General features: G+C 32.8%; 2 protein-coding genes across 2 annotated transcripts in view; both read right to left on the reverse strand.

The window, feature by feature from the left end:
* Positions 1–4,193: 4,193 nt before the first annotated feature.
* LOC103311834 lies at positions 4,194–8,130 on the reverse strand. Its single transcript, XM_008191600.3, has 2 exons — positions 6,754–8,130; positions 4,194–5,993 (listed from the first exon to the last, which is right to left on the reverse strand). Exons 1-2 carry the CDS (start codon positions 7,858–7,860, stop codon positions 5,859–5,861), a joined length of 1,242 nt encoding a protein of 413 aa, XP_008189822.1. The 5' UTR covers positions 7,861–8,130; the 3' UTR covers positions 4,194–5,858.
* The window catches only part of LOC100570443 (E3 ubiquitin-protein ligase ZNF598-like), a 9,401-nt gene continuing 6,536 nt past the window's right edge, over positions 8,097–10,961 (reverse strand). The window contains exons 4-5 of the mRNA XM_003240856.4: positions 10,248–10,456; positions 8,097–8,526 (exon numbers count right to left, since the gene is read on the reverse strand). Coding sequence (XP_003240904.1) covers positions 8,130–8,526; positions 10,248–10,456 — 606 coding nt within the window. The 3' untranslated portion in view covers positions 8,097–8,129. The remainder of the gene's footprint in view (positions 8,527–10,247; positions 10,457–10,961) is intronic.

Raw genomic sequence — 10,961 nt, forward strand, 5'->3', positions numbered from 1 at the left:
CCATATATTATTATACATACCCATTTTACTGTCTTGGCTAAAGGGGACCGTGATGAATATTATTATACTTCATATTGTACGTGATATCTATTGTAATACAGCGATTTAAATACCATTATTCTGAGTTACCTTCCTGTTGTTAGTTTTAAGTACACACACACACACACACACACACACTTACACGCACCCACCACATACTAGTGCTCACGCCTCACAGGTTTTGCTCGGCGAACCCGTCCAATTCCTGCTGAGTACTAAAACACATATACACACAAAATACACAGGTCGGCAAGTGTGTTGTAGTGGCGTACGGAGTATTAGGCAACCGGGCGCACGTTCTATTGTTGTATACGCACCCGGCCCGTTCACCGTCGGTCGTTTGGGCGGTTTGAGTTACAGACGCCGAAAACATCGCGTGGTACATTGCAGCGGGTATACCGTGCGTGGTGCTGTTGCGAAGGTCACACATCGTATCTGACTGTCTCTAAATTGTGATCACCTCGATACCGCTGTGGCCGTGTCCAGGGGAGGATACTCACAAAATCATACGAATAAGATCCGTATACGAAAAAAAGTTGTTTCCGCATGAGTTTTCACATGATCCCAAAAAACGGTATTCGAAAACCTCTTTCGTATATACGGATACAATTATGTCATGTGAAAGATATTCACACGATTGATTCGGATGGGTTTCCGTATGTGAAAATTGATTTCCGTATGCGGATACATGTTGTTCCACCGGTTATGGATTTAGATTATGGTTTGAACATTATATTATATTGTATTATTAGCATGTAATAATTATATCGTCGGCATATTAACAAAACCAAATTTAAATAAGATACAATACAATAAAATTAGAAATAGGTACAATTATATGTTGTAAACTATCGAAACAAATATATAGTCAGTTATTAAATACCTACCTATTATTTATGTACGGTAAGTGTAGAACTAAATATATGAAAAATAGATATTTGGAAATTATACCTAAGTATTTTAAATTGGAATTAAACAGTTTAATAGTTAACTTACACGGCGCCGTGCCAAGACTTCCAGTCCTTAATAGGGCCCGGAATTGCGTTTAATATCGCTGAAAGTGCTTCCCACTGCTGCCTATTAATAGCCTATTAATAGCAATTGCTATGGCTAGGGTAAAAATTGACGAACGTTTCCCCTTTGACAATTCGTTAATATTTTTTAAAAGTCTATCATTGCAGCCTGTTGGCCGTTTATCATTGATTTACATTTATTTCTTTTTTCGTTGGACATTTTATTTCAAATTATAAGGAACAATGAAAAAAAAACAATTTAAACAGTTTTATTCTAAGTACTTATAATTATTTAATAATTATTAATACGCGTGAAAAATATAAATGCAACATAAATAGTATTATATTCCATGATAAAAATAATATTTTGCGACGCTGCCGCTGTTCATCGTGTAAATATCATTCCCATACGGATCATATAGGGAACGCGGATTCTTATACGAATATAAATGTTTTCAGAATACTAATTTTTATTCGTATACGAAAATGAATCATGTGAATCGTTCGTATACGGATCTTATTCGTATAGACCCCAGGTCAGGAAAAGGAGCTCAACTAACCAGAGGAACGGAAATTGCAGTCCGGTCAATTTATGTTGTTTTGTATAATTCTTGGTCGCGTGACCTACTAGTCATCGCGTAGTTAAATGTATTAGATTTAAGTAATAAGGGCGCCCATGATTGATATAATTATTTATTTGTATTGATATTTATAATTATTATAACATTTTGCGCTAAGCGCTATCATAAGTGCCATTGGGTGCCAGGGGGTTGTTCATTATTGTTATATACATTGGGTAACCTCCTCCCGTCCTCAACACATCGCAAGTCGAGTCCGATAGCCGCGAATACCAAAAGTAGGATCGGACTCGGCGTAAAAACGATTTATATACGAAAAATCTATTATTAGTTATTAGGTAGCTAAAAATATTATTTAGTATTAATGTATTAAAAAGCATAAACTTACACTCAGTGGCGTATTAACAGCGGGGGGTAATTCCCCCGCCCAAATAATAACTGAATAATAATAATTATTATTCATAATTATTATTATAATTATAATAATATTGTATACATATTATAGCTACAAAAAATAACAAACTCAAAAGGATAATTAAAGTAAATAAATTAATAGTTATAAATAATAATTAGTTAATATTTACTTAACTAACAATGATTAATTATATAATATACACGGTTATGAAATAATCCATAAGACAATAATATTATGATGGTATCTCGCATATTTTGATAAAATTTCCCGTGAGTACCCATTAAAAATTATAGTAAGGGCACGCTATAAAATTATTTAGTACTCCATTCCCGCCTGCGACCACTCACAATATCGAGCACAAGCTGGGTATATATTATAATATAGCTGGTAGGTACAATAAGCCACAAGGTACCTACCTAAATATAGTACGAAATTTACCTAAATGGCACAGCTAAATATATATATTTAAATAAAATTAATATTATTATGAACAAAAATATAATAATTGCGTTATTATACTGTTATTAAAAATATTGTCAGTAATACAGTATATTAAAAATAATAAAATATTAGTATTAATTAATTACAGTAAAAATATTATAATAGTTTTATAGTAGTAACTTAATTATAATATTTTTTTAAATAACGTTATTAACGCCGTATATAAAAAATATTAAAATAATAGTATTAATAGATTACTTAAAAAAATATTATGTTAATTACATAATCGTGATATAATTATAGTATTATTTTTGTAATAATATTATTTATAATATAAACACAATAATATTATATTATTATCATTACAAATTTTCAATCTTGGATACATTTTATTTCTTAATAAACACAATTTGCTGGGTTTAGGCCAAAAAAAAAAATTACAATTTTTTTATTCATATTTTAGATTCTGAGCGGAGCGATTAATGTGTTGATTTTACAATGATGTGTTTTCTTTTTTTAAAATTTTTTCTTATTTTTGTGTCTGTCATCATGGTTTGGGGCAGAAAGATTGCTTCGATTTTCTTCAAGAGTATCTATTGTTCGATAGGAAAATGAATCTAGTTGGTGTATTCTGGAGAAAAGTTTTAAAATTCTCAATAGTTTTCAAAAGCACTGGGAAAAATAACATAAAAATTAAAGAAAAACGGGAATTTTTACATAAGTTTGCGACCAAATCGATTTTGGTTTTTGGTGTAACTCAAAAACAAATGAACATGAATACATGACTGATTATCTGTATTCGCATTTTCTATACAAGATACAATTTTCAAAATATTTTGATTTGTTTTGAATTGTTTTAGGAACATTTTCAGTTTCCAATTTTATTAGTCTTTTTTTTTTATGAATGTCAATAAAACTTTATTTTGTTCTGTAAAAAAGCTTGAAAATTTAATACAAGGATCCTACGATATTGTTACAGTGACTTTTGAAAAATATTAAAAATCCTTAGTCATATTTTTTTTTTATAAGCATTTAAAGTTCAAATCTTGACAAAATACGGAAAAATCATGAAAATTAGCAAATCATATTGAGTTGAGAATTAATAAATATTTTTCTTTTTAAATCTAAGATTTAAAAACGTAATACAATATTATTCATAAGTTCATCTACCTTAATCAAAAAAAAAAAAAAAATGTCTAAGAGCAAGTCAATATGTCAGTTCATTATTATTATTATGCCAATTAAATTTATTGTCTCATATAATATAATCTCATAAGTAATAATCAATCTAATCAATACGTTTCAATGAACATTTCTGGAAAACTTTTAAAAATAAAAATAAAATTATGACATAAGCCAAGGAGTGACCGGGGTCTACCCTGCTGGGTTCACCACTGACGGACATACGGTGGTCCTTACAAAACATACACTTTTGGTTACATCTTATATTCTTATTACAAACTCCACGCATGACGCTTGAAATAAATAAAACCAAATCGTTTCTTTCTTGATATAATATGGTTGTGGGTGACGTGACATAGGTTACTATAATATTGCTGGCTATAATGATCAAAATAATTCATAATATACCGCGACACGGTAGTTTTAGCAGAATAGAGTAATATTGGTGCATTGGACGCACTTTATAAAATTAATAATAAGCTCGTTTTTTTTATAAATACACATTATTTTTCTTTATACAGTCTAGTATAATGTTATTGTCTGATCGACCGAAAAGATACATAATGTATTAATATGCAATGTGTTTTTTACACTATTATTAACCCGTCGTTGGTGACGCTATGAGCATTTCGCTCACATAACTGTTATTTTGAGAACCATTGGCTTCAAATTATTTTGTTTATATCGATATTTTTAGTATGCTCATACAAGTTACTTATGGAAATAAATACGTGGAAAATAACTAATCTATATATAAACTTTCCGTCTTATTACCATCAAATTTCGACGGTTACCAGTATTTGCTCGCTGGGGATCGGCGGTCCGACGGCGGCCAGTTATTTTAGCCAAAACATACCAATATTTCTTCCATCATACTGATCGACCTAGTAATGCGATAATAGTTTTTAAAACTGATTTAGATTCGTTGTAATGTCTACTTATAGATTAGTCAGTCCACTTTTCCCAATTTCACCCTTCCAAAAATAATTAAATGTGAGCGAAACGCTAACACGTCACTAATGATATAAAAATATTAACGTCACCAATGACGGGTTAAAAATAAAAATAATAATAATATATATTATACTTATTAATTATATAAAAAATATGTAGTTTGTATTAAAAACGATTAACTTCTACATATATATAGTATACACATACTAGTATACGACCGAAGCTATCGAACACCACGACATGCCTGTGCAAAATATTGTTATTAGTATTATTATTATTACTGCAGTTATTATACAATTGTGTAGTAATTGTATAATACATACAATATTTGATATACGTTGCATGATATAATATATTTCACTTTAATTGTCAATTTTTAAATGGCGGATGAACTTAATTTTTTTAAATATTATTTTCTCATTGTAAATATATTCGAACAGAGCCGGTAAATAATAATAATAATAATAATAATAATAATACGTAAATAATATATTTTACGAGTTATAAACTTAAAAACACATTGAGCTTTGGAGAACATATATTATTGTTAATAATTGTTTTCAAATGTGTTTAACATTAAACTTAGCCCTATTAAGAAATTAATATTCTTTACATATTGTATGTAATCAAATAATAATAATAAATAATTACAAAATAAAGAAGAAAAAAATATAATTGTGTATAGGTCAGTGGTTTTCAACCGGTGTGCCGCGAGCGCCCTTAAAGTTTGCTACGATAAATCTATTAATGGTTTTACAATTTTGTATTTACCTGTATTATTATCGATATTCGGTGAAAACTGATAACTAACAAACCTAACGACAGGCTAATCGTTAACACTTTAATAATTGATATATTTCAAAATAATTAACCCTTTAATAGAGTAGATTGTAAACAGTATATTTTTGTATATATATATATATATATATATGTGTGTGTGTGTATGTGTACCTATATATAATATATATTAAATATAAAAATATATTCTTTGCATATTATATGGATTTGTGTGTCGCGAAAATTGTGTAGGAGATATGAAGTGTCCTACATTGTTAAAAAGGTTGAAAACCACTGGCATAGGTAATAATATTTTTGATATTTTTCACACCCGCGCGCGAACGCATCTTAAAAACGTTAACATACATTTTTAATGATTTGATAATTACATCTGGGAGGCATGATCGGCGGCCGCGATGCGAATTTGCGGTATACGAACACAGGTGGATCTGTTGCATTTCAAATGTGCTCAGTCGAACTGTGAACGGACTGGTGTGATTCCAAGTCACTAATGCTGAACACTTGGTGACAATGTTCGCAAACGTCTATGTAAACTTCGTGTCTGCCGTTCGCTTTGTAGTGTAACAGCAAGTTCTTGTTAAATTATAAAATGAAACAGATTAATTTACGATTACCATAATATTAATAATTATCCATTAGTAGCCCTATTGTTATAACTTATAATTGAAAATTAAAATCGATTTATTACACGAATTACACAAAGAAAAATGCGTATTATGAGTAGTTTTATGCCAGCAGATAAAGCAACATACGTCCTGAGGACGCCAAAGAAACGTTTCGGCTTTTTTATCTGATGGTGGAAAACATAATGACAACGAAGGAAGAAGAGAGAACGTGGCAGGCGGCCGAGGGAAGGTGCCGGGAACCTCCGGGTAGGCATCTGTCCTGACTGCCATCCGCCGCTAGCACGTGAGACTACAAGAGTGGCGGGCACATGCCGGCTCACGAAGAAGAAACTCAGTACGTGACTTCCAAAATACTGTATGATAATATTGTGGGGGATAAGGCGGGGTACGTCTTGCCTATCCGTATGTGGCAAGGCCAGTGCTAACATTGTACACTCTCAGGCTGCCTACATATATACTAGCAATCGCTACGGAAAGGGAAAGCAGACACTGGCTTCCGAGTTCCGGAGTATATGGAAACCAAATTGCAATAAATTGCTGTATGTATTAAATATTAATTACTAAAAAAAAATATTAAACCATGGCGGCGCTATCGTCGTAACGCTTAGGCAGTTCCGGCAGCGTCGACGATGCCACCAAAAAAAAAAATACGATATTATGTTATTTTATCATAATTCATATTATAATTTATTCATGTAGGTACGTACCCGCTGCAAATCGTTTTCGGGCAACAACAACACGAGTTCTTGGAATATGGACTCAAACTTGTGCGGGTACAGTACTTCGACACAGAAGTCGTAAAAATGGAACGCGGTGAAGACACGTTTGCGGAACAGCGTTGACATCATTTCGAAATTTCTGTAAGTTTCAAAACGTTCGCCACGGACAGGTATGATCGCGGCCATCAGGTTGTCGATGAACATTTTTTTCCGGTCGGACGAGCCGACCGGGAGCATGTAGTCGTAAGGTATACCGCTGTCGCTTCCGCTGTCGCTTCCGCTGTTCGTCAACCACAGACCGGGTGGCGCATTGACCCGGTGATGGTTCTGTGCTGCGGGAGACGATCCACGATTACCCGAGAGCCCGGGAGGGGCTCTGACCTGTTGTTGTGGCTGCTGCCAGTACGCGTTCTCGAAGCCCGGCGGTATATTCAGCGTCTCCGTTCGGGTAAATCTATACGTCACTAGGTCCTCGAGGCGATTTTCCTGATATTCGGACCAGGTTGAGGTAGGTTGTTGTTGTTGTTGTTCTCCTCGATTTTCGTTATTTGTTCTCGCATTCTTGTCCTTTGGGTTCTGTGCTGCGGGAGATGATCCACAATTAGCCGATAGCCCGGGAGGGGCTCTGACCTGTTGTTGTGGCTGCTGCCGGTACGCGTTCTCGAAGCCTGGCGGTATTTTTGGCGTCGCTGTTATGATACAATTGTTCTGAAAAAGTTGCTGGTCATGATTTAACTGATGTTGGTGCTTGGTTATGGTAGGTTGTTGTTGTTGTTGTTGTTGTTGTTCTCCTCGATTTTCGTTATTTTTTGTCTTCTTCTTGTCATTTGGGTTATTGGCGTCCGACACGGGTTTTTCGTCGGGTCGAGCTGCCGATCGACCGACCGCAACAGACTCTTTCTTATTGGACTGCTCTCTCTTTGGCTCTTCTACTGGGGCTGCGGTGGCGAGCTTTATTACTTCGGTCTTGCCGGCGACTGCCTTATTATTCGTTGAAGTAGCCGTCTTGATTTCACCGTTGCACATCTGCACCGCGTCGACGGTTTTCATATTGGGCTTGTTGCAGATTTCCCTATTGCTGCTGTTGATGTCCATGGTTGGAAGGTTCTTTTTCCCGCTTTGAACAGTACCACTGCCACTGCCGTTGACATTGATTTCTGCTGGCGCGATTTTCTTCGAGTTTTCCGATTTCTTCTTGTTGCCGCCCAACTTTGCCAAGTTGCTCTTGGACAGTTTTTTTTTTTTGTTCAAATTTGGGAAGTCTGACGGGCCTGGAAACTTGGGCGCCCCTGCTATTTTCTTCTTGATGGCAACTGTTCCTTTTTTAACCCTTTTTTTTTTCACTCTCGTTTCCCGTCTTGGCTTTAGACACCCAACTGCCACCACCCGAACCACTGGCCACCACCATCTCTTTGTTGGCGACCAACCTTGGGTGTTGCAGGTTTTGTTGCTGCTGCTGTGGCTGGTGGTTTTGGCTTTGGTTTCCGTCTAGCGATTGAAAGTTCCTGGCCTGGTTGTGCAAACAGTGGGCCTGAAGGCACCTTGGCGTCTTTGTTTTGGTCCGGTTTAGGGAGTTCCACTGGTTTCATTCGGATGCTGTTCATCGGTGGTTTCTGAGCCTTGGGCACCACCAACGGCTGCAGGTCCTGTTCCAAGGGTGGAAACAAATGTAAATCTCGTGTGTTGATCGATTGGTTTTGTTTCCTGGTGCCTGAGGTCACCGCGGAATTGTTGTTTCGGCTGTTGTAGCTATTGTTATCACTGTATATAAATTATGAAAATTTTAAAAACTATACTGTAGAAGTGTATACAATTATAGATAACTAACGTAGTTTATGTATATGTTACCGGCAAAGACGTAAACTAAGGAATTAACGTTAATGACTAGTCAAAACGATATTGACTAGGAAATAACGCTTATGTCCATTATTTTCAGGCAATGATGCATTTAGAAATAATGTATTTGTCAATTTTAATAATTAGAAACGACCTTGCGTTGTAAAGTCAATTTATCAATAATCGGTAATAACAAGTAACAAATACATACTTTCCGACTCAAGTATATCGATGGCCGCACATTAGGTACCTTAATTTTAAGTGGAAAATAGCCGTCTATTCGGATACATATATCATCTATAATAGTAGGTTTACAATATAAATCGCGTTGTCTTATTTGTTATAATAATTGAATAATAATTATATTATATTAATTAAATTATAATATTTGTACACACGCACTATTACTAGCACATTGCATAACATGTATCTACTATCTACCTATAGTACCTATCTTCAAAGTGTCTGGTTATATCAAATTATGAAAATCATTTATTTATTTTATATTATGTAATATTAAGTTTAAATTTATCTTATATGCATTATTAAATTTCCAATTCAAATTAAATATTTCTGTAAACAAAATTATAAACATTTTCTATCAGTATTGGAAATTTAAGTAATTTCCTTGACATAATTATAAATGTGTTAACAAAATATTTGAATTTTACAACCTTCCCTATGTTGTCAGTTAATTGACGATATCGTCAACTAACGAGTCTACTGATGTTATGAATATATGATAATGACTATGCATTTACGTTATTACTATGGCTGTGAATTTATAGGAAAGTGCATTTTTTTTTTTTGGTGATTGTAAAACATAGCTTTGTAAGTTAGAATTATGTAACTACAAATCCATCTATGAAACTTTTTATTTGCATGTTTTCGCATTTTTTGACGTTTTAAATTTTTTAGGTCATTTTTTCGCATGTTTAGGTCATATTTTGCTTTTTTAGTTCATTTTCTAGTATTTTTAATCAAATTCCGTCAATTGACTTGTTTGAAAACATTTTTTTTTATTTTACACAGGCTATATATATTATGTCAAATTTATATTTTATTAAATAATATTTTACACAAGTCACAAGCTAAATACGGGATAGGTAAAGATAACCATTTGATAAAATAAGGCAATTGCTAAACAACTAGATAACCGGGAAGACGCTATAGAAATAAATATCTTTAAGTTTGTTTTATTATTTTAACAAAATAAATACAAAAAAAAAAAAATGTTTAAAAATGTTTCAGGTGAACAGCATTAACTTAATGCAAATTTAAATTCAAATTCAAATTCAAAATAACAACATTTTTATTATTTTTTTTTAATAAATAAACACTATTGTACTAATGTTTAATATCCTGTACCTGATATTAATATAAATGTAAAAATTAAATTGAAAACCATTTTAAATGAATTTTATACTATAATTTTTGGCATTTTATATTCCTTTTTTTTTTGCATTTTAAGTGCACATTTTACATTTTCAGTGCATATTTTATTGCATTTTTTTTTTGACATTTTTAATGCATTTTTTAAGGTTTTTTAGTGCAATAAATTCACAGCCCTAGTTATTACCTAATTTAGATCATTGACGGTAACATAATAATATACACTATATAGATCGTAAAAATTGAATACACACATGTAGTCTTGAATACCATCAGCATCGCAACAATCACGAAATAAATGCTCTTTCCTTAAATGTTTATTGAGTTTTTCTTTGTTTAAGCAACGAACTTTACAAAATTGACATTCAGGATGGCCCTGGTGAGATGTATTATCGGGGTCTCCATGTTCTTCATGTCTCATTAACTCGTCTTGGTTATACCAACGTCTTTGGCTTGGAAATATCTATAATTATTAAAGTAAATACACGATCACAAATTAACTTTTTAGTATTTATACATTATAAAAAAAAGAGAGAGTAGGAAACCGCTCCACTGTATACAGATGGAGTCAAGACTCGAGTGTATCTTGTCATTGAGTCACTAGGTAAATAATAGATATGTTAAATTTGAATTCAATGGTAAAACAAAAAATAAAACTATTTTGAACGAAGACGGCCTGCCGGTCTATGTTGCTAAGTTTATTTTATCATTTATTTATACTGCTATTAGTTATAGGTTATAACTTATAGCAATTTACAGTAGGTTGAATCAATTTTTTCCAAAACAATGCATTTTTTACACTTGGTATTATTAATATTTAATTATTAAAATAGTATTATATTAATAGGACGTCATACCCAAGGCTGGGCATTAACGAGTTAAAAAGTTAAAGTTAAGTTAAAAAGTTAAGTTACTTTTAACTAAGTTACTTAACGAGTTACTTTTTTTTTAAGAAGTAACTTCTATCT

This window comes from Acyrthosiphon pisum, chromosome X (genome assembly GCF_005508785.2).
Source record: "Acyrthosiphon pisum isolate AL4f chromosome X, pea_aphid_22Mar2018_4r6ur, whole genome shotgun sequence".
Lineage (NCBI taxonomy): Eukaryota > Metazoa > Arthropoda > Insecta > Hemiptera > Aphididae > Acyrthosiphon > Acyrthosiphon pisum.